This window comes from Halictus rubicundus, chromosome 5, assembly GCF_050948215.1.
Source record: "Halictus rubicundus isolate RS-2024b chromosome 5, iyHalRubi1_principal, whole genome shotgun sequence".
Classification (NCBI taxonomy): Eukaryota; Metazoa; Arthropoda; class Insecta; order Hymenoptera; family Halictidae; genus Halictus; species Halictus rubicundus.
The window spans coordinates 11,309,191-11,332,530 of record NC_135153.1 but is presented as its reverse complement, the minus strand read 5'-3'; the positions used below and the strand labels follow the sequence as shown (position 1 = coordinate 11,332,530).

The 23,340-nt window shown below is 44.2% G+C and overlaps 2 protein-coding genes across 4 annotated transcripts in view; one reads left to right on the top strand and one right to left on the bottom strand.

The window, feature by feature from the left end:
• LOC143354385 (disintegrin and metalloproteinase domain-containing protein 10) overlaps nucleotides 1-11,154 on the top strand; it is a 233,678-nt gene extending 222,524 nt beyond the window's left edge. For both annotated transcript variants that reach the window (XM_076788428.1, XM_076788427.1), the window contains 5 exons: nucleotides 1,663-1,830; nucleotides 5,742-5,869; nucleotides 6,668-6,782; nucleotides 7,297-7,431; nucleotides 9,206-11,154. In XM_076788428.1, the coding sequence (XP_076644543.1) occupies nucleotides 1,663-1,830; nucleotides 5,742-5,869; nucleotides 6,668-6,782; nucleotides 7,297-7,431; nucleotides 9,206-9,910 (1,251 nt within the window). In that variant the 3' untranslated portion in view covers nucleotides 9,911-11,154. The remainder of the gene's footprint in view (nucleotides 1-1,662; nucleotides 1,831-5,741; nucleotides 5,870-6,667; nucleotides 6,783-7,296; nucleotides 7,432-9,205) is intronic.
• Nucleotides 11,155-11,476: 322 nt separating this feature from the next.
• On the bottom strand, nucleotides 11,477-13,622 carry LOC143354394 (lysozyme-like). Of its 2 annotated transcripts, XM_076788442.1 has the most exons (5): nucleotides 13,432-13,622; nucleotides 12,564-12,755; nucleotides 12,406-12,479; nucleotides 12,162-12,327; nucleotides 11,477-12,058 (listed from the first exon to the last, which is right to left on the bottom strand). In XM_076788442.1, exons 1-4 carry the CDS (start codon nucleotides 13,484-13,486, stop codon nucleotides 12,190-12,192), a joined length of 459 nt encoding a protein of 152 aa, XP_076644557.1. In that variant the 5' UTR covers nucleotides 13,487-13,622; the 3' UTR covers nucleotides 11,477-12,058; nucleotides 12,162-12,189. The 2 variants fall into 2 exon arrangements, with proteins under 2 accessions (XP_076644557.1, XP_076644556.1); XM_076788441.1 differs by having other exon boundaries at nucleotides 11,477-12,327.
• Between the last annotated feature and the right edge of the window lie 9,718 nt (nucleotides 13,623-23,340).

The following is a 23,340-nucleotide window of genomic DNA, read 5'->3' as shown; positions in this document are numbered from 1 at the left end:
AGCTACCTGCTCCGAAGGTACTCAGCTTACGCATTAATTAATATCAGTTCTCTGATCAACTGCAATCAGTTTATTTGTACAAACTAGTACACAACATGCTTCACTTATTAATATAATAGTTACAAGCTTGGCTGAAAGCAGGAACATACGAAACACAGTGTGTTTGCTAGTTTATTTTGCAGGTATATTAGACCGTACGGCAGATATTAGCTCGAAAGAGATTGTTAAATTAACAAACAGGTATTAACGTTCATTGGTTAAACGATTCTTATTGAATTTTCGACGGAATCTCAAATCTAATCGATTGTTGGGCAGTACGGTTGTATTATATATACGGAAAACATGCTACTCGACCCAGTAGAACAGAATGACTGAGCGAGTAGCGTAACAAAACGAGTTCTTAATCAAGAGGGCCAGGGTTCAAATCCCGGATCTGCTGCCCACTCCACTTTTCTTTAAAAATTTTCACTTAATTATCATAATCCGGAACAAGAAAACCGCAATCCAATAAAAAAGGAATTTACAAAAAACGCTGGGCTAAAAAAATGACAGTAAAATTGTAACACATGGTAGAAAACTATAATTGGAGAATGTAGTTGAAAAAATTGTTGAGGTTGCGAAAAAGGGATCACTATCTCAGGGAAAAGCAATTATTTAAAAATACAGAAAAATGGAGTAAAACCTGCAGCAGAATTAGAATGAATACACCAGTGGGAAATTAGGGAAAACTCCAACACTAAAAGAAGAAAAAGGGGTTCTGAAAAAAACGAAATAGAAGGGGGGAAGTGTACAGTAGGGGTTAAAGCTTGGAAAAAATGTAATTAAAAAAAGTGAAAAGGACCAATATAGGGCAAATGTACAGAGGGGAAACAAATGTGCTCGGAAAAGCAGATGAAAAAACCGAATAAAAATGAAAAGTAGGAGACCAAGTAAAAATAGAGGAAATAAAAAGAAAGATACGATAAAACAGGTCAAAATAAAAATGGAAAGGAAACAATATCAAAGAAGAGTTATGGTTGGAAAAATATAAAAAAACGGACCGGAAATAGAACGGATAATAAATATACGTATAAAAAATTTTGAGGAAAACCTCAACGGGAAAAAGTGAAAATAATACACACGAAAGACGCGTGTTTTCGGTACTAACTTGTCGAATATCCCGCAACAGTGTACCCCATTGTTCCGTCCACCAAATCATCTGAAAAATCGAGAATATTGTTCACATCTCGTCCACACAATGCCCCCGGAGAACAACGGGTAACGCGTTCCAGCAAAAAGCATTATCATCGACACGTGGCGAAATAAATTAGCAGACGACAAAGGGATGTGCCGATAACCGAAGTCGTTGAATCGGGAGCAGCTGAAAAAAACAACGCCATACGCGGCATATATGGCGTCAAAAGATCCATAAATCATGAATTTTCGGAGAGACAAAGCGACGGCGAGAGAGAGAGAGAGAGAGAGAGAGAGAGAGAGAGAGAGAGGAAATTCTACGATTTATAAAATTGAAATTAACTATCCCACGTAAAACGGATCGGAAAATATTAATAATCACCGAGATTATATCTCGACTAAATGACGACGAATCGAATGAAATAATGAAATTTCAGCATAAGCCGGCCAGCTCTCTATATCTACTGTGTTGTTCGCTTCCTGTTTCAGGGTCCCTGCTGCACATCGGGCTGCACTCTGCGCAACGGCGATAAGTGCAGGGACGACAACGGATGCAGAGACGCGAGCTTTTGCGACGGCCGTGGTCCCCAGTGTCCGCCATCCATCAGCAAACCTAACAAGACCATATGCAACGACGAGTTCGTCTGCTACATGGGGGTGAGTGTACACATTTCTCTGTCCCCTCTCTTCTTCCGCGCGCGTTCCCGGAGCAAAGTTCCGTCGCGTCTCTTTGGACCACCTTTTCACGCGAGCCGTTGATGTACGAGCGGAAGTTTACGAAAGTGGTCAATCCATTTGCCTGTCAGATTCCGTTGGGCATTCGGGAAACTTGCGGCGTTGTAGATCCTTATGATCGCTGATGTCCTTATCGTCGAAGACCGCCAAGCCGTAACCCCGGTATACAAAACTTGGTCAGATTATGGCGAAATTATTTCCTGCTTGATAGCCGGCCGCCGATGATAACTTCGGGCTTAGAATATCGGGTCGGGGCAACGCTCTAATAAAGATTTAGCTTCGAGCGAAACGAAGAACAACGAGTTCCCACACGCCCCTCGAACAGTTCCAAGTCCCGTTTCATCAAGCTTACGAGCAAATTTATGAAATCGTTGTAGCTGACGATAGCCCGGCGAAATTACTCGCGTAAATTTACGATTTCCCACGGAACAATGCCACGGCTAGGCCGGCTAGTTTCTTATTCATTGGATCCTGTTCGCCGTTCCCGCGATAGCAGCAGGAACCCGTAACACATCAGTATACACACGAGATCAAAGTTACAACGTTAACAGAAACGAGCCCGTGCGGTTAGGCGAGCGGCTCTAGCCGCCGTCGATAATCAAACCGCTCGGAAATTCGACCCATATTTTCGACGACTCTCTAACCAGTTTTCCAAGAAAAAAGCATCTGGTCTCCAAGGGGGTGGGGGTGAGGGGAACGGAGCGATCAGTAACGCGTTCAAATATCCATTAGCCGGCAATTGTGCCGCGCAAAAAGATCCAGCAGTGCTTCAGGAATGAAACGAACGGAGCCCGGGGAGCTTAGGATCGGTTCAGAGAAGAATCCCCGGGAGACCGATCTCGAAATGTACGCGTGGCGTTTTCGTACGCGCGCCTCCTCCTCCTCCTCCTGCTCGTCGTCGTCGTCGTCGTCGGCTGCGCGTCTTTTTCTTTCGTCATTCTCCCTCGAGCCGGTGTCTCGGGGGTTAGGTTTAAGACTCGGCTCTCCGTGGAAAACGCATAGGCAGAATGAAACACCCTTCAGCCGTTGGAAGCATATTCATCTGTCAGGAAACCTCGAGACGCCCGATCGGGTCGGCGCGCCGGCTAAACCGCGGGGAGAATACAGACGAGGCTTCCAGCCCGTTTTTCCTGGCATTGCTGTGGGATATAGGAGACCGGGATGGTGCGTCTTTGTTCCCGGGAACATCGAGCGACGTTGCGTGGAAGATTGTTACGTGTACAAATCGGTTCGTGGTCGTGCAATCAATTGTAGCGTGTGACACTAACAAGGACATGGAGCAGTATTGATCCTGTCAAACAGACTGCGATTTTTATTTAGAAAATTGAGAGAATTGAAGAACGACGATATACCATTCCCAACAACGGCTCGTCGAAGACAACGGACTGCGGAACGTTTATCCGGCGACAGATAAAGGGGTATTGATCCTGACAAACAGACTGCGATTTTTATTTAGAAAATTGAAAGAATTGAAGAACGTCGATATACTATTCCCAACAACGGCTCGTCGAAGACAACGGACTGCGGAACGTTTATCCGGCGACAGATAAAAGGGAAATGCAGTTTGGCAGGGGGGGGGCGTGTACTCTCCGCCGATGGAGATGAAATGAGTGCGTTCGGTGAACGCAACGCTCTATGAACTAAGAACACCGCATCCCGGACTCATTGTCTGCCGACGGCGCGGAAACTCGAAAGCAAATTGCGACCGGCAGCTGACTATCCGGTGTCTCGACCATGCTGGTATTGTACTTGCATATTAGAAAGCGGGCATGTCGGCGGTATCGATTCCTGGCCAGCAGTGCATACCGTCGAACTGTTGCACGTGTGCGGCCGAAACGCGTTTTCCGCTTGGCCGACTGTAATCGAATGTTTCTACTCGCAGCTGCAACCGGAAGAGATGACTTCGACCGGTTTCCACGGCGCTGGATAACCGGCTAGCTGGATAGCTGGATAGCTGGCTAGGGATACCTGGTTGGATAGCTGGATAGCTGGCTCTCTGGCTGGCAGCCGGCTTTTTGTTTCCGAAGATAGCGTGTAATTATGTGAGACTCGCCTGGCCGCGACACGGGCCTAACTCTTCGATAATTGGACGACGCGGAATCGATGCGATACCAATGGAACCAATCAGGCCATCGGATCCCATTAAAAGCGTCAATAAAATCCGGGAAACAATCTTGTCCGGGATAATTAGATTTTTATTCAAGCCAATCGCTTTTCAAGTCTCTTTCGCCGGCCACCTTCCTTCGCAGACTTCTCTCCCTGGACCGGAACACTGCTGTTGTGTTTAAGGATTGGATCGTCGTTTTGGCAGTTTCTAAGCTTCCAAATATATTAGGGGCACCCATAAGTAATCAATTATTTGCATAGAATTCGTTTTGCCTTTAGTTCTGTTCCGATCGTTGAAGAGGAAACCCGTATTCTTTTACAGTTTTCGGTAAAGCAGCCTGTGTTCAAAATATTCTGAAAAGTATACATTTTTTTACAACCCTGTAATAAAATGGCGGCGTCCGTACCTTCCGAGGATCATATTCGCTTCTGTAGAAGGTGTAAGGAGGCAACTTGAGTCATATTTTGCCTCACGAGCCCTGGATTTCTATAAGAAGGGGATTGAAAGTTTGCAGGAAAGAAGGCAAACTGACCATGACAATGATGGAGATTATATAATAAATGAAGAAATAAAAACTTGAATTTACTACAAAGTTTGTTTTAAATTTCAAAATAATTCATTACTTATGGGCCCCCCTAATATTATCAATTGTTTAGACTCTCTATTCAGCAGTTAATTCACCATTTTATTCTTAGATCGGCAAGCTGTCACACGTGTAGACAATTGAACATGTAGTTCAATTGCAAGACAAAACAGCTTCTACGTAACTACTGTGTAGTTTCCTTTACTAATTCTAGCAAGTTTTAATCGTTCACGGAAGTGCCATTACAATTTCAACAATCAAAAATTAAAAAATCCGGTGATTTGACCGTGGTAGGTTCGGTGCTAGCAGCTTCGCGTTCACTGGTGCCGTCTCGCGGATGGAGGCTCGAGGATGGAATGAATTTCAAAAACAGAGTATACATGTGCATAGGCTGTGGCATGATCCAGCTCTTTTCGTTAGCTAACCCCGATAAAGTGTCGTGGCGCGGAATCGCGGGTGACAAATGGCAGAAAAGTTGCATAACGTATTCTACCAAAGTGTCGGATAACGGGGGCCGTACTCTGTTTCGCTGTCGTTCCGCGCGGCGGCACGCGAATGCATTCATATCCTGCGAGTGGATCCTTTTTTTCCGCGGGCGCGCTTCCGTTCGGCGAGACAATAAAGAGGGGAGAACGCCTGCGGGAGAATTGGGACGCGTTGTCGGCGTGTAGGAGACGGGTTTTGTTAAATCGGTGTCGAGGCTGGGTGGTGCGCATCGCGTCCCGTCGTCTCGTCTCGTCTCGTCGTCGGCGGACGATATGCGGGTATCTTGTTGCCGAGGCGCGGCAACGTGCTCTCGCAAAACAGCTATCATAATTTCGAAAATTACTTTCGCGGCGTCGCTCCGCGCCACAGTAAACGTTCTGCTATGCTGGTGGCTGACAGGGTGTGTTTCAGGTGGGCAAACAGAACCGGGACTAGAGAAACGTGTCTGTGTGTGTCTGTGAGGACGTAGGGTCGGGGTGAGGGGCAGGGGGGGGGGGGGTGTAGTGGTGTTAGACGCGCGATTCGTAACATATAATAACAATTCAAGTCGCCGGGTTTATCTATCTTCGGCGTTGGGTTCCCCTCCGGAAATTACCTCGTATTTAGAGGTTTATGCATGTAGGCTGACACTTTATCGGGCTCTTGCATTGCTTCCAGGAATGCACCGGCAGCATTTGCCTGGCTTATGGCTTGGAATCCTGTCAGTGCATCGCCGGTCCCGAGGATCCCCCGACCAAGAGCTGCGAACTGTGCTGTAAATTGCCAGGAGAGGATCAACCGTGCCTGTGAGAGAGACGATCATTGTATATACACGCGGTTTTCAGCCGGGCGAATGTCTGCGTCAGTCGTTTCACTCCGGGAATAGTTTCTCCGGCCGTCCGCAACGCGCAAACCGGGAGGCAACGGCACGCGGCTTTTCCTCTGTCTCCTCTCTGCTCTCTGCACCGAAGAAATTAGACCCCTCGCGATAACTGCGGGAACACGTTTGATCGATTACATCGCCGGGCTACTTTGCCGAGTCACTCTCTTCCTCTCTCTCTCCCTCTCTCTCCCTCTCTTTCGCTACCAGAACCTGACTCTCTGCCGCAGACCTTCCGACTCGCGCTAATTCCGCCTCCGGTGAAACTGCCAGCACAGAGTACCATTCGTTTTTAATGCGAGAAACACCGTGACTCCGTTAAAACGTGAACCAACCCTGCTAAACGATTGTGCTTCTTACGGGTATGCGAAATCATTGAGATATTGCTACGGAAAAATTGCCCTCTTATCGACCCTCGTTCTACCCCTCAATTTAGCATTTCTTTCACTGATTCTGAGGTTTAAATGATCTCGGGGATGATTCCCTTTCCGGGAAGTACATTCTTGGGGCACCCAGTACGAACGTACAGTCCCCATCGAAAGGTGTTGTTCTAAGGGAAAACTTTACCCTTCTTTCTCGAGTCCGGTGGTTTCTCTCGCCAGTTAAAAATCAATGGAGGTCTGGATGAACGCTGGAAATTTGACAGCCGGTTGTCACGGAACAGTCAAACATATGAACGCAGATCGGATAAGCGAGACGTCACAGGAGACTCGTTCCCTTCCAGATCGTCGTTCGCGTGGAACTCAGCGCCCTACGATGTTCCTGACATGCTGTCGAAGCCAGGTACGCCGTGCAACGACTACAATGGCTATTGTGACGTCTTCCAAAGATGTCGAGAGGTAAGATTCTATCCATCCGACACGTCTCGACGTCTCTGACAAGCTGAATCGCGGCCCAGTTGAACGTAATCAATCGAACTGTTCACTGTCTGCATCGTTTAAACTCAAAAATTTGTATAAAGACACATTATTAGGTCGTCCCATAAGTTCGTGCCGTGGATATGTTTCTATTATTCACCATTCAAAAGTATTTTAATGAAAAACCGCAGAAATTTTATAGTGACGGTATGATGTCTTTGCCAAAAAGGTCAGAAGAGGTTGTGGAATGAAAGATTACAAATTTTATTTTTAGAATTTAAATGGTACAAGAGTAAACGGCAGGAACTTATGGGACGACCTAATACTAACTCTTAGCACTTGCTATACATTATTCAATATATGATTGCAGTATTAAATTTGTTGATCGTATCACTTTCGCGTGCATAAAATGAAAAGAAAAATGTAGAGTGGAAATAATCCAAGTCGAAAAAAGTGTTTTTTGGATTTTCAGTTAAAAATTAATTTCGGGTTCCAGGTGGACCCCAGCGGGCCATTGGCAACGTTGAGACGACTTTTGCTGTCCGATGCCAGCCTAGCGAACTTCCAGAGATGGTTCACCGACTACTGGTACATCGTGACGGTCGTCGTTTTTCTTCTGCTGTTAATTCCAGTAAGTAAAAACGATGCGGCGCCGTTTCCTGTTCGAAAAATGCCCGGGCAATTCGCGAACAAGGTAATGTCCCGGCGATCTCTCGCGAACACCGAATAGCTTTCGCTGGTGATCCATGCGCGACAGGTTAAAAGCATCTTCCCGCCGCGGGGGAAACGCTGTGGACGCGTCGGCTATACGTGTAAAACCAATTACGTGTCTTGTCAATTAAAAAGTTGCGAGGCCGCGCAAAGGGCCGCCCCAGCCCGACCACGGTTTTTCGCGAACGAAATTGTTCCGTGCCGCGATTTTATTACCGGACTTCCTGTTCCCTGCCGTGCAACGTTCGACTGTGTAACGACGAATCGGTCAATTCGATTTTCCCGTGCGCGAATTTTTTCCGCGAACCGCGTGGGAAAACCGCACGGTACGTGCCCACGGGGTAAATAAACTGCGAGTCTTTGCACGAATTCAAGAATTTAAGCCCTTGCCTTACAATTCAATTCCGCGATTTTCTATTTAATTTCACCTGACGCTCGACGAACGCAAACAGCATAAAATAAAATAATCTGTGTCGCTTTAAAAATCGTAAAATGGTTAGATTGCTGTTACGTGTGTGTTGTCTCATAGTGGAAAGTTAGAGATAGTGAAGTTTATCCCAGAGCCATTGAGAGATCATTTTAACCCTTAACGGTCCGGAAATATTTCTAGTTTACTTCCCTCCAAGCTATTATTCATACGAAGAGAAACTGTGGACTCGTCATTTTTGTATAAAGTACAGAAAAGAAAATATTTATATTTTATTTTTTTATATTTTTGCCGCCATATGGCCATGCCGATTATATGGCGGCATTGGTCCGTTAAGGGTTGAAGAGTTAAGTACTGATTAAAGAAGGGATCACAGAGAAGCTTAGGAATTAATGAGACAATTAATGTGAAACTAAAGAGGCAGGTACAGTTTTCTCGATTCTTGGAGGGTTCAGTGCCGTAGGTTGAACCAGGTGTCGGTAATTCAACGATTATAGACGAGATAGTGTCGCGAACTTAAACGTGTCCGGCGAAGCAAGGTAGCATTGCCGACCGGCAATTAAACGGAGGAAGGTGTCGCAGGAAATATATTGTAAAGTCGATTCCACGCGCAACTTGGCCAACTTCCGACCTGCGACGCCGCCAAAGCAGCCGGAAATTCATCCGGAGATAGGATTAGAGCGGCGACAGTAACGCGAGCCTGCGACGAATTATATTATAAACCGTATCCCGCGAGAACTTCCTAGTGCGACAACGTAACCGTAAAGGCTTTTCTTCCGCGGAATAGGCGAGGAAAACTGAATTAATTCTGCTATCGGCTAAAAATACCGTCGATACTGGCACAGAGAGAGAGAGAGAGAGAGAGAGAGAGAGGGTGTAACTTTTTCCCCTCAATTCCAGTTTAACCCTTTGCACTCGACTGGTGATTCGGAAGCGCCACTAGGAATTGCTGTGGCATTATTTCGAAGAAATTACAAAAAATATTACAAAATATTAGTTACATTACAAAATTTGTATTCAACAGATTACTAAACATTTAAATGTTATATGTGGTAATCGGATCAGTTTCGTATGAATAAAATGAAAATATTCTGTGACGGAAGAAAAATCTAGTTTTAGAATGAAAATAGCGCCGAGTGCAAAGGGTTAACTCCCCTGATCTGGCGATACCGACACCTGTAGACAGTTCACGGATTCATTTGCGGTAGAAAGAACAGCATGCTACGATCAGAGAACAATTGCTTCACGACCCATGTTATTCCCGCAGGTGTTCGTGATACGTTTTCTGAGACAACGGCGCGGCACTCGCGTCAAAATTCTGTCCACGAAGGAGGGCCGGCCGAAGGCGGCGAACCAGCCTGCAAACACAACGGAGGATTCGTCGAAGGAGTGCTCGTCCGTGCGGAAGATCCAATCGATGAACATCTCGCGGTTGAAGAAGCGGATCGTCGAGACGATGAAGAGTATCGCGTCGCCTGGCCGGAAGAAGGAGTCCTCCTCGGACTCGAATACAATCTTCGGTAGGATCTCGCGGTTCCTGAGCAAGGATTCGACCCGGGGAAGAGGCTCGGAACAAACAGCCTCGAACGAGGTGGAACAACTGTACAAAAACACCGGCGAGGAGAGGAAGGAGGGGGCCGCGAACGAGCAGAGGGTGTCTGAGAAATCTGAGGACACCGGAAAGACGATCACCTGGAGGCGGATCTACCTGCTGCTCGTCGGGAGTCCCGGTACTAGTTCCTCGCCGAGAAAATCGAACAAAGGCGAATCGATCAGGGTCGCGGCCTGGAGGAGGAGCGCGCAAGTCGAGAAGCTCTGTACCACATCCAAAACGATCGTGCACCCCTGCCGCAGGGCCGACAGTTACCAAACCGAGCCCCTGGTCGCGCCAGACTCGCCAGACACGCCCGGCGAATCGTCCGAGAATAGAACTCAAACCGACGACTTGACGGTCCTCCTCGCAGACAGTTAGTTCCGGGGACCGTCGAGATAGGAGCCGTTCCGCGACCACTTTGACACGCTCCCCCCTTTTTCTTTTAGCACGCTCCAAAAGCACGGAGAATTCCCTCGATTGTGAAAATATTGTGGATTTGTTGCGAGTTCGATCTGCGAGTGAACGCCTCGGCGAATCCAGTTCGATTTCTCTTTGGGTTACCGCCGCGCCGCGAGGCTAAAACGAAGCGCCGGAGTGTTTCTATTGTTTTATGTATCGCAGCGAAACAAAAGACCGCCTTTTGTTGGAGAACGCTTGAGCGCGCGGGGAAAAGAAAACGATTGTGGTTGCTTCCGTTCGATGTTACATATTTTCGTCGATTAACCGTTTGCTGTAACAACGTTCGAAACGATTTTCACGGGCCTTGGTTGTATTTAATAAATTGCCTGAGTACGGAGAGATCCTAGGTCGGAGTTCGAAGAGCTAACCGCGTTGAATGTCAAACCGCCACCCTGAGAAATCCCACGAGATCCAAGTGTGATTTAGTTAAGAAAAAGGTACAAATACACTGCGATCATTCCTCTGATCCTCTCAAGATCCTAGAAATCCTAGCGAAATTCGATCTAAGCAAGCATGTTGCGACAAATATGAGCATTTCAAGTCAACTTGTTAAGGCAATCGTAATTCAACCCTACAAGTGTTTCATTTAAGCTCGAAAGTGTACATCTGAATCATTTCTGAGCAACGACGAGCGTGTACTCGGCAAAAGCAGAGTAAGCCATCTCAGTGGAAAGGGTTAAACGAAAAATTGGCATCTTATCGTTACATAAACGTCGAATTAACGCAGAGTGTCGAAGCGACGCACGACGGCAGCTGGTCTGGTGAACTTGGACTGTAATGCCCGCGGAACGGTTCCCCAGAACTGTATACCGAACTTAGGTCTAAGGAGACAATATTTTATCTCTACTTGTGTAATAAAACGGTCGATTCCGGCGGGAACAAAGCGTCTCGCGCGGCCGAGTTCCCCTCGTGTAAATATTGTACAGACTCTTGTACCGCTGTCGCATAGATTAGTTTCTAGATGTAAGAGGGTATTGCCGAGGAAGCTCTCGGCGCGGGGCCGGAAGTTTGCAGAACGGTGTGGATTCTTGTGATTCCGTGTAGTCAGACAGCTCTTCGCATAGAAGCGGACCAAACATAGTGGGATGGAGAGAGTCCAGCGCTGAACTCGTAGATGTGTATATAAAAGAACGATTGTTACTGTACAATAAATCGTCTGTCATCATTCACTACCGGACCGTGGATGATTAATTCGTCGCTCTCCCCCAAGTCATTCCCAAACTCCCCACCCAGACAGCGACAGAATTAATTGGAAAATCCATTTATTGACCGCGATGCTGACCGAAAGTAGCCTCCAGAGAGTGATGTTGGTCGGTATCGGTCGTTAAGCAATAGTATTGTTCGCCAGGGATCGTTAATAGTGATTAGTTGGTTCCGTAGTTGCGGAGTGCCGTAAACTGAAATTCTGAAAACCTATGAGTTTGGATGTTTCGGAAGAGGAGTCAATGGAATTTGCATTCATACATGGGAAAGACCATTTTTAGATGAGTTTGGTTATGTTTTATATAATTTTTATACATTATTTATCCAAAACAGATGATGTTTGGCACGCCTCCCATAAGGCACAATGTAAATTCCGGCACGGATCATCTGCTCGGCAAAATGTTAAAATAGCGCCACTGGACGTAGTGGCGAAACGCTCAAACTGTTAGCCAAATGATACCGACAGTCGGTAATTATGAGGGCTAACAGTTTGAGTGTTTTGCCACTACGTCCAGTGGCGCTATTTTAACATTTTCGGGAGCAAATGATTCCTGCCAGAATTTACATTATTCCTTATGGAATAGACGGCACGAATAATTTTCTCTATACCTATAACATTATTACCGTATACAAAGTATACGTATAGGTAAAAATTACCTATAGGTCACCATGAATTGATTGATTACCATGAATTTATCGTTGTTAATAAGAATCGAGTAGCCCGAAAACTTTAGCAATTAGGATTCATTGAATTCAAATACCAACAATTTGACCTAAATTACAATACGTAAAATGTGCATTATCTCTTTTAATCCTCCATTCGCAATCGCGCCGAACTCTTCGGGTCGATCTTAGAATATATTCCTGCAGGAATTTTCGAACGTTTGAAGGCTTAAATTGATAGTGTAGAATAGTACTTAATAAACATTTTTAAAAATACGGAATAATGTCAAAAAATCAACAAAACCTGGTCGTCAGCTCGAACCAAGTTGAATTTATGCGTTGTAGATTGTCATGCAACGTTTGTATGTATTTTCGAATTCAGTATCCAAAGAATTACTGCATCCGCCAACGCCTAGTTGATGCATACGCAAGTAGTCATCGCAATTGATAATGCCGTCACCGTCGCAATCCTACGAATCAAAAAAAAGAAAAAAAAACAACCAGTGGTTACATACAAGCGCGTGTGTGCATTTATTTTGAAATATTACCCGAGCATTTCTTTCCATGACGGTTTGTATTGTGCGACTTGCGCAGTATAAATCACTTGTGCACTCTTCAAATCCTAAGAAAACAAAATCGATTTTCTATGAAATTCTCTTCCGTGCATAAGATCATATGTACCGTACGTAAATAACGGTATACCAACCGTCGCCTTCCACAGATCTGCCATGGATTTGCGGTTTACCAGCACCGACCCAGTAGTCCCGTGTTATTCTGAACGGTCCACAGGTTTGCCCGTTGCAACCCCGATTAAGATCACATCCTGTAGCAGCCTCACAGATACATTTGAAGCAAGTATTTGATACCGTTAAAGCTTCCGTCATCGAATCTTGGTGCCCTAAATAGGAACCGATAATATTTTACTCTTACGTTACAATCGAATCGGCACCGAACAATAGAAAAGAACAATAAAAAATAGCGAGGGCGATAAGGAATACAAAGAAATAAAGAGCAATTCGAGGACGATTTTATTAAAATTTAATTCGCACTAAAATATCTCATAAATTAATCTATTTTTAAATAAAATAGATTTGACCTTCACAGGCCCTTCACGCGTCCACCCACGACACGAAAATATCAAAACATCAGAATGTGCCGTAACGAAACCAATGATCTTGTAAGTATCTGCATCTTTTCTCGTTATGGATAATAGTAATAGTGACGCAAATCAAGATAGTAATATTAGGTCAGGGACTCTGTATGTGTACATGTAATGCAAAGGCAATGGACTTTCAGATTGTATATAACAGCGATGTAAAATCGCAGGGTATTGAGATATACAATATTTTATAACAAGAACGACAGTTAAACTTCGTAAATTTCATGGTTGTGTAAATAAATTCTTCCGCGGGGGGTACATGTTTTCGTGAATAGCGAGAAACGGTCTATCGGGTAGATCGGTTGTTATAAAAAAGAACTACTTGAAAATTTACGAACGTAAGTCGCAGCGGAACTAACTTTTCTTTTTCTGTGGGTAGATATATATTTAGTTAGCAACATTATTGTTCACTTACCAAAAAATAGGCATAAATTGAAAAATATCGCCAGAATCGGCATGCTCCGCGACATTTTTGCAGGTTGTACGTGACACTTGATCGTTCTTATTTTAGAGTTTCGTATTCGGAGTATCCTTGATACGTGTATTTGGGAATTCCCATGCGATACTTTGAACGTTACTCGCACGATACTCCGTTCGATACTTTCGTTCTTTTATATACAAAAGAGTTGTAGCCGATATGTCAAGTGGGAGGTCAACACATGTTCATGGCTGCAGAAGTGGGGACTTCGACAAAGGTCAGTGGCAAAGATCGACACTGAACAACGAAGACTCGCATCATCGTGCGCACAACATATACGATTGAAACTAAATAAGATTGCATGTCATTATAGAAAGGAAGAAAGGAATTGATTAATTTCTTTGTAACGGGTATCGAACGGGTACACATACTTTGCACCCGTCACGGGGCGATGCACTATGGTCAAGGGATTCGCTTTACGTGGGCAAAATTCAATTTTTCAAGTTTAATGCTCTGCAGATATTTTTTTAGTTACACAAATATTATTATTACGACAGGAAGGCAAAGAAATGAAAATTTCAACAAAAAATGACAATCTGCTTGAATGGGTAATAATAACTTGTGTTTATTATTAAGATTCGAAATTACATTCAATTCAGGAACCGTGACTAAATGTTGTGTTACTAGAAATTTATCTAGCAACATTGCAATATTGAAACATTGAAAAAAATGTACGAAGTTATGGAGAATTTGAAAAGAAAAAGAGAAACGAAAAACCATCTAGAATTAGAACCGAAGGCAATGCCGGTACTGTTTCGGCAGATGTAGAAGAAAATCCACTTCCATTCGTGCAATTAGTGCTGGCACTGGTATATCCAAGAGTTCAGTTCATAGGATCATAAAAAAGAATAGTTATCATCCGCACAAAACGAGCAAAGTACAACATTTCCGCGATACTGTTTCACAACGTCGCCTTCATTTTATATCTTGAGTAGTGATTTCATACGAACATAATCCTGAAATACGAAACTACATTCTATGGACGGATGAATGCAAATTTTCTAATAATGGTGTAATTAACCGTCACAATCATCGGCCACCACGGCCCCACCTACTCCCAATAGTCATGTATAAAAGTTACTTTGACATGCTAGCTCGGGGTGGGCCAGAGATTCTTAGAAGCCTTCACAGCTCACCTTGGTCAATTTTCACCAGCTCTATGTAAGTAACAATACAAATATACACTTTTTGTTTTGGAATAAGTGTTCATTCAACGAACGCCGTCAATTATTATTTCTGTATTTCTAATTCGAATTTGCATCGGAACTTTTCCACAGTATCTCTTCTCTTGAAATTTGCTTCCGAACTTTTCAAAAGTTCCTGTTCCTCCTTTGTACCCCTATCATTTATTATAGGTAGTCTCGTGGATCTAGTTGCAAAATTTGTCGTTCGTCAGAGCACAGACGAGGTATAGGAGTAGACCAATCACCATATGGGGTTTCGTGTCTCACGATCTGAATACCGACATCGTTAACAACAACTAGATTTCTTACGCCCTCTACGCTGACGAATGACAAATGTTGCAACTAGATCCAAGAGAAGCTTAGACCATATACCTATAATAAATGAAAGGACCTCCGATCGAAGGAATACCAATTTTAGGCAAAAAATATCAATCTTAAGAAAAGGAACTTTTGGAAAGTTCCGAAGCAAATTTGAATTAGAAATCCAGGAAAAAAGATGACGATGAAAACTGTGTTTTTCGGTTAGTAATTCAAAGGAGCTTACCAAGAAGCTGAAGGTGGACCAGGCAAAACAAGGAAAGCATTGAGGCCCCACCTTGGCTGATCCCGAGCTAGCCTAAAGTAAATTCTGACACAATTCAATTGAATACACTAGTTTTATAATTCGTAAGTCTTAAATTCTATTATCAGAAATTATAAATAAGCAGCTATTAGCTCGATATTATTCTCTATTTGTAAGATACTAAAAGTTCTTACAAATAGAGAATAATACCGATTGCCCGGGTCTCACCACGAGGAGGTTGCTGCACGAGAGACCCGAAAGGAAGCCAGAAGGAATTCAATACGCTTCCTTCTGACTCCCTTTCTTACAACGACGCTTTCGAGTCTTACAAACTAAATTTCGCAGCGTATGTCGAGTAATTATTGCGGAGAAAAAGGTGCGAGTCGGAGAAGAAGTCTCCGATTCACGGGAGATGAAAAACGAATCAGGCAGAAGGCTCTGATTCTTTCAAAGAGAGAAAGAAAACCGAACCAGAGCAGAAGGCTCTGGTTCGAGGGTGACGCGACGCGTACAATGCTTGCAGCCCAACTCCAGCCAGCACCGATACCCGACGTGTCCTCACGAAGAGCGATGGTCGAGAGAAGCGTTCAAACGATACCCTAAGTTTCCCCCACCCACCTGTCGCCAGGCAACGACTAGCGTTGAGGCGACTCGGGTGGACTTACGGCAGGGAGGATTTTACACGAGTGAACAGGTCTCTCGAACATCCCTCTCAATGGATCTACGCCGAGCACCGGTACCAACCGGTCTGGTACATACAAGCAAGGTCCGACACAGCTGAAGGCTGTGTCGGAATCAAAAATCGAACCGAGCAAAGTGAAGTTACGGCAATAATTACTCGACATTTATACAATACTAATAAACAAGCTTAATAACTAACGCACGCACTCGAATCGAGCAATTATTGTGAGCCAAATAAAAACTAAATCTGACAAGTCTCTGAACAATTCCAGAGAAAATAAAAATAGAGCAGAAGGCTCAGATTTACGAGAAAGAAAAATGAAAGAAGCGAACCAGAGTAGTAGCCTCTGGTTCGAGGGTGACGTTACCAACTGGTCACAGCAGAAGGCTGTGACCCAAATCAGCAAGCGAAACTAACAATGTGAATCTAACACAGTAATTGCTCGAGAACGAATACGAACTTATAAATAATGTGAAGTCTTCTTACTATTTGAAGTCTTCTTACTATTCGTTGTCTTAGTTCGACGATGATCATGCTGAACTGTTCTGATTTAACTGAAACAGACTAATAATTAGACACAAAATGAAGCAAGACCGAAGTAATGGAAGAAGAAACGAGTCTTCGTACGATGCGTTGTCTTCGTTCGATGATAAATTTCTGCAACTGTTGTACTCAATCTGAAACAGATTAGTAATGATTAGATACAAAACAATGGAGGAACAACGAAGGATAAGAAGACGATGAAATAAAGACAAAACGATGACCCCGTACACGAGTACGGCCTACCTAACATGCACACGAGTGCAAATCTACCAGCTCACGAGAGCCAACCTACGACCAGCTCACGAGAGCCAAGCTAACCCCGTACACGAGTACGGCCTACCTAATACGCACAAGAGTGCAAATCTAACCGGCTCACGAGAGCCAAACTAACCCCGTACACGAGTACGGCCTACCTAACATGCACAAGAGTGCGAATCTAACCGGCTCACGAGAGCCAACCTAACACCAGCTCACGAGAGCCAAGCTAACCCCGTACACGAGTACGGCCTACCTAACATGCACAAGAGTGCAAATCTAACGGCTCACGAGAGCCAAACTAACCCCGTACACGAGTACGGCCTACCTAATACGCACAAGAGTGCAAATCTAACGGCTCACGAGAGCCAAACTAACCCCGTACACAAGTACGGCCTAACCGAGCCCAAACTAAGAGTAGATGAAGACAGAACTTCAATCTACTGAGGTGGCGCTTCGGGGCGCCCCGGGTTCGCCAATACCCGTACTCACCCACAGCAGTGAGTCCCTGAGGGACCTCCTTTCGGAGGAATACCAATTTAAAACCAGATATATAAATTTTAGAATAAGAACTTTTGAAAGTTCAGAAATAAATTTCCATTGGAAAGATGAACAATTCCAATCGAAAATAAATCAAACGAAATTGGGACGCAACGCGATAAAGGCTAGGGTCATAGCAATTTTAAGAAACGGAACTTTCAAAAAGTTCAGAAGCAAATTTCAATTAGAAATCCAGAAAAAATGTACGATGTTTATTGAATGAAAAAGTATTCCGAAGCAAGAAGTGTGTGTTTCGATTAATAATTAAAAGGAGCTGCCAAGAAGGCGTAGGTGGGCCAAGGGTAAACAAGGAAAGCGCGAAGGAAAGCAGGAAGGAACCTTAGCCCACCCCATGCAAGTTTAAAATAAATTCAGACACACAATTCCATTAAATACACAAGTTTTTACTATCAGTACGTCTTAAATTTTATTTCACAATGTTATCGCAAATTACAAATGAGCAGCTATTAGCTCGATATTATTCTCTATTTGTAAGATAATAGAAGATCTAACAAATAGAGAATATTGTCGATTGCCCGGGTCTCACCACGAGGAGGTTGCTGCACAAGAGACCCGAAAGGAAGCCAGAAGGAATTCAATACGCTTCCTTCTGACTCCCTTTCTTACAACGACGCTTTCGAGTCTTACAAACTAAATTTCGCAGCGTATGTCGAGTAATTATTGCGGAGAAAAAGGTGCGAGTCGGAGAAGAAGTCTCCGATTCACGGGAGATGAAAAACGAATCAGGCAGAAGGCTCTGATTCTTTCAGAGAGAGAAACAAAACTGAACCAGAGCAGAAGGCTCTGGTTCGAGGGTGACGCGACGCGTACAATGCTTGCAGCCCAACTCCAGTCAGCATCGATACCCGACGTGTCCTCACGAAGAGCGATGGCCGAGAGAAGCGTTCAAACGATACCCTAAGTTTCCCCCACCCACCTGTCGCCAGGCAACGACTAGCGTTGAGGCGACTCGGGTGGACTTACGGCAGGGAGGATTTTACACGTGTGAACAGGTCTCTCGAACATCCCTCTCAATGGATCTACGCCGAGCACCGGTACCAACCGGTCTGGTACATACAAGCAAGGTCCGACACAGCTGACGGCTGTGTCGGAATCAAAAATCGAACCGAGCAAAGTGAAGTTACGGCAATAATTACTCGACATTTATACAATACTAATAAACAAGCTTAATAACTAACGCACGCACTCGAATCGAGCAATTATTGTGAGCCAAATAAAAACTAAATCTGACAATTCTCTGAACAATTCCAGAGAAAATAAAAATGGAGCAGAAGGCTCAGATTTACGAGAAAGAAAAATGAAAGAAACGAACCAGAGTAGTAGCCTCTGGTTCGAGGGTGACGTTACCAACTGGTCACAGCAGAAGGCTGTGACCCAAATCAACAAGCGAAACTAACAAAGTGAATCTAACACAATAATTGCTCGAGAACTAATACGAACTTATAAATACTGTGAAGTCTTCTTAAAATTCGTTGTCTTCGTTCGACGATGATTCTGCTGAACTGTTGTGATTTAACTGAAACAGACTAATAATTAGACACAAAATGATGCAAGACCGAAGTAATGGAAGAAGAAACGAGTCTTCGTACGATGCGTTGCCTTCGTTCGATGATAAATTTCTGCAACTGTTGTACTCAATCTGAAACAGATTAGTAATGATTAGACACAAAACAATAGAGGAACAACGAAGGATAAGAAGACGATGAAATAAAGACAAAACGATGACCCCGTACACGAGTACGGCCTACCTAACATGCACAAGAGTGCGAATCTAACCGGCTCACGAGCGCCAACCTAACACCAGCTCACGAGAGCCAAGCTAACCCCGTACACGAGTACGGCCTACCTAATACGCACAAGAGTGCAAATCTAACGGCTCACGAGAGCCAAACTAACCCCGTACACGAGTACGGCCTACCTAATACGCACAAGAGTGCAAATCTAACGGCTCACGAGAGCCAAACTAACCCCGTACACGAGTACGGCCTACCTAATACGCACAAGAGTGCAAATCTAACGGCTCACGAGAGCCAAACTAACCCTGTACACAAGTACGGCCTAACCGAGCCCAAACTAAGAGTAGATGAAGACAGAACTTCAATCTACTGAGGTGGCGCTTCGGGGCGCCCCGGGTTCGCCAATACCCGTACTCACCCACAGCAGTGAGTCCCTGAGGGACCTCCTTTCGGAGGAATACCAATTTAAAACCAGATATATAAATTTTAGAATAAGAACTTTTGAAAGTTCAGAAATAAATTTCCATTGGAAAGATGAACAATTCCAATCGAAAATAAATCAAACGAAATTGGGACGCAACGCGATAAAGGCTAGGGTCATAGCAATTTTAAGAAACGGAACTTTCAAAAAGTTCAGAAGCAAATTTCAATTAGAAATCCAGAAAAAATGTACGATGTTTATTGAATGAAAAAGTATTCCGAAGCAAGAAGTGTGTGTTTCGATTAATAATTAAAAGGAGCTGCCAAGAAGGCGTAGGTGGGCCAAGGGTAAACAAGGAAAGCGCGAAGGAAAGCAGGAAGGAACCTTGGCCCACCCCATGCAAGTTTAAAATAAATTCAGACACACAATTCCATTAAATACACAAGTTTTTATTATCAGTACGTCTTAAATTTTATTTCACAATGTTATCGCAAATTACAAATGAGCAGCTATTAGCTCGATATTATTCTCTATTTGTAAGATAATAGAAGATCTAACAAATAGAGAATATTGTCGATTGCCCGGGTCTCACCACGAGGAGGTTGCTGCACAAGAGACCCGAAAGGAAGCCAGAAGGAATTCAATACGCTTCCTTCTGACTCCCTTTCTTACAACGACGCTTTCGAGTCTTAGAAACTAAATTTCGCAGAGTATGTCGAGTAATTATTGCGGAGCAAATGGAGTGAGTCGGAGAAGAAGTCTCCGATTCACGGGAGATTAAAAACGAATCAGGCAGAAGGCTCTGATTCTTCCAAAGAGAGAAACAAAACCGAACCAGAGCAGAAGGCTCTGGATCGAGGGTGACGCGACGCGTACAATGCTTGCAGAACCAACTCCAGCCAGTACCGATACCCGACGTGTCCTCACGAAGAGCGATGGTCGAGAGAAGCGTTCAAACGATACCCTAAGTTTCCCCCACCCACCTGTCGCCAGGCAACGACTAGCGTTGAGGCGACTCGGGTGGACTTACGGCAGGGAGGATTTTACACGAGTGAACAGGTCTCTCGAACATCCCTCTCAATGGATCTACGCCGAGCACCGGTACCAACCGGTCTGGTACATACAAGCAAGGTCCGACACAGCAGAAGGCTGTGTCGGAATCAAAAATCGAACCGAGCAAAGTGAAGTTACGGCAATAATTACTCGACATTTATACAATACTAATAAACAAGCTTAATAACTAACGCACGCACTCGAATCGAGCAATTATTGTGAGCCAAATAAAAACTAAATCTGACAAGTCTCTGAACAATTCCAGAGAAAATAAAAATGGAGCAGAAGGCTCAGATTTACGAGAAAGAAATATGAAAGAAGCGAACCAGAGTAGTAGCCTCTGGTTCGAGGGTGACGCTACCAACTGGTCACAGCAGAAGGCTGTGACCCAAATCAGCAAGCGAAACTAACAATGTGAATCTAACACAGTAATTGCTCGAGAACGAATACGAACTTATAAATAATGTGAAGTCTTCTTACTATTTGAAGTCTTCTTACTATTCGTTGTCTTAGTTCGACGATGATCATGCTGAACTGTTCTGATTTAACTGAAACAGACTAATAATTAGACACAAAATGAAGCAAGACCGAAGTAATGGAAGAAGAAACGAGTCTTCGTACGATGCGTTGTCTTCGTTCGATGATAAATTTCTGCAACTGTTGTACTCAATCTGAAACAGATTAGTAATGATTAGACACAAAACAATGGAGGAACAACGAAGGATAAGAAGACGATGAAATAAAGACAAAACGATGACCCCGTACACGAGTACGGCCTACCTAACATGCACACGAGTGCAAATCTACCAGCTCACGAGAGCCAACCTACGACCAGCTCACGAGAGCCAAGCTAACCCCGTACACGAGTACGGCCTACCTAATACGCACAAGAGTGCAAATCTAACCGGCTCACGAGAGCCAAACTAACCCCGTACACGAGTACGGCCTACCTAACATGCACAAGAGTGCGAATCTAACCGGCTCACGAGAGCCAACCTAACACCAGCTCACGAGAGCCAAGCTAACCCCGTACACGAGTACGGCCTACCTAACATGCACAAGAGTGCAAATCTAACGGCTCATGAGAGCCAAACTAACCCCGTACACGAGTACGGCCTACCTAACATGCACAAGAGTGCAAATCTAACGGCTCACGAGAGCCAAACTAACCCCGTACACAAGTACGGCCTAACCGAGAACAAACTAAGAGTAGATGAAGTCAGAACTTCCATCTACTGAGGTGGCGCTTCGGGGCGCCCCGGGTTCGCCAATACCCGTACTCACCCACAGCAGTGAGTCCCTGAGGGACCTCCGTTCGGAGGAATACCAATTTAAAACCAGATATATAAATTTTAGAATAAGAACTTTTGAAAGTTCAGAAATAAATTTCAATTGGAAACATGAACAATTCCAATAGGAAATAAATCAAACGAAATTGGGACGCAACGACATAAAGGTCAGGGTCATAGCAATTTTAAGAAACAGAACTTTTAAAAAGTTCAGAAGCAAATTTCAATTAGAAATCCAGAAAAAATGTACGATGTTTATTGAATGAAAAAGTATTCCGAAACAAGAAGTGTGTGTTTCGATTAATAATTCATAGGAGGTGCCAAGAAGGCGTAGGTGGGCCAAAGGTAAACAAGGAAAGAGCGAAGGAAAGCAGGAAGGACCCTTGGCCCACCCCATGCAGGTTTAAAATAAATTCAGACACACAATTCAATTAAATACACAAGTTTTTATTATCAGTACGTCTTAAATTTTATTTCACAATGTTATCGCAAATTATAAATGAGCAGCCATTAGCTCGATATTATTCTTTATTTGCAAGATAATAGAAGATCTAACAAATAGAGAATATTATCGATTGCCCGGGTCTCACCACGAGGAGGTTGCTGCACGAGAGACCCGAAAGGAAGCCAGAAGGAATTCAATACGCTTCCTTCTGACTCCCTTTCTTACAACGACGCTTTCGAGTTTTACAAACTAAATTTCGCAACGTATGTCGAGTAATTATTGCGGATAAAAAATGTGTGAGTCGGAGAAGAAGTCTCCGATCCACGGTGGGTGAAAAACGAATCAGGCAGAAGGCTCTGATTCTTTCGAAGAGAGAAACAAAACCGAACCAGAGCAGAAGGCTCTGGATCGAGGGTGATGCGACGCGTACAATGCTTGCAGAACCAACTCCAGCCAGCACCGATACCCGACGTGTCCTCACGAAGAGCGATGGCCGAGAGAAGCGTTCAAACGATACCCATTTCCCCCACCCACCTGTCGCCAGGCAACGACTAGCGTTGAGGCGACTCGGGTGGCCTTACAGCAGAGAGGATTTTACACGAGTGAACAGGTCTCTCAACCATCCCTCTCAATGGATCTACGCCGAATACCGATACCAACCGGTCTGGTACATACAAGCAAGGACCGACACAGCAGAAGGCTGTGTCGGCGTCAAAAATCGAGCCAAGCAAAGTCAAATTAGGGCAAAAATTACTCGACATATATATAATACTAACAAACAAGCTTAATAACTAACGCACGCATGCAAGTCGAGCAATTATTGTGAGAAAAGAAAACTAAGTCAGACAAGTCTCTGAACAATGAAAGAGATAATAAAAATGGAGCAGAAGGCTCAGATTTACAAAAAAGAAAAATGAAAGAAGCGAACCAGAGCAGAAGGCTCTGGTTCGAGGGTGACGCTACCAACTGGTCACAGCAGAAGGCTGTGACCAAAATCAACAAGCGAAACTAACAAAGTAAATCTAACACAATAATTGCTCGAGAACTAATACGAACTTATAAATACTGTGAAGTCTTCTTAAAATTCGTTGTCTTTGTTCGACGATAATCATGGT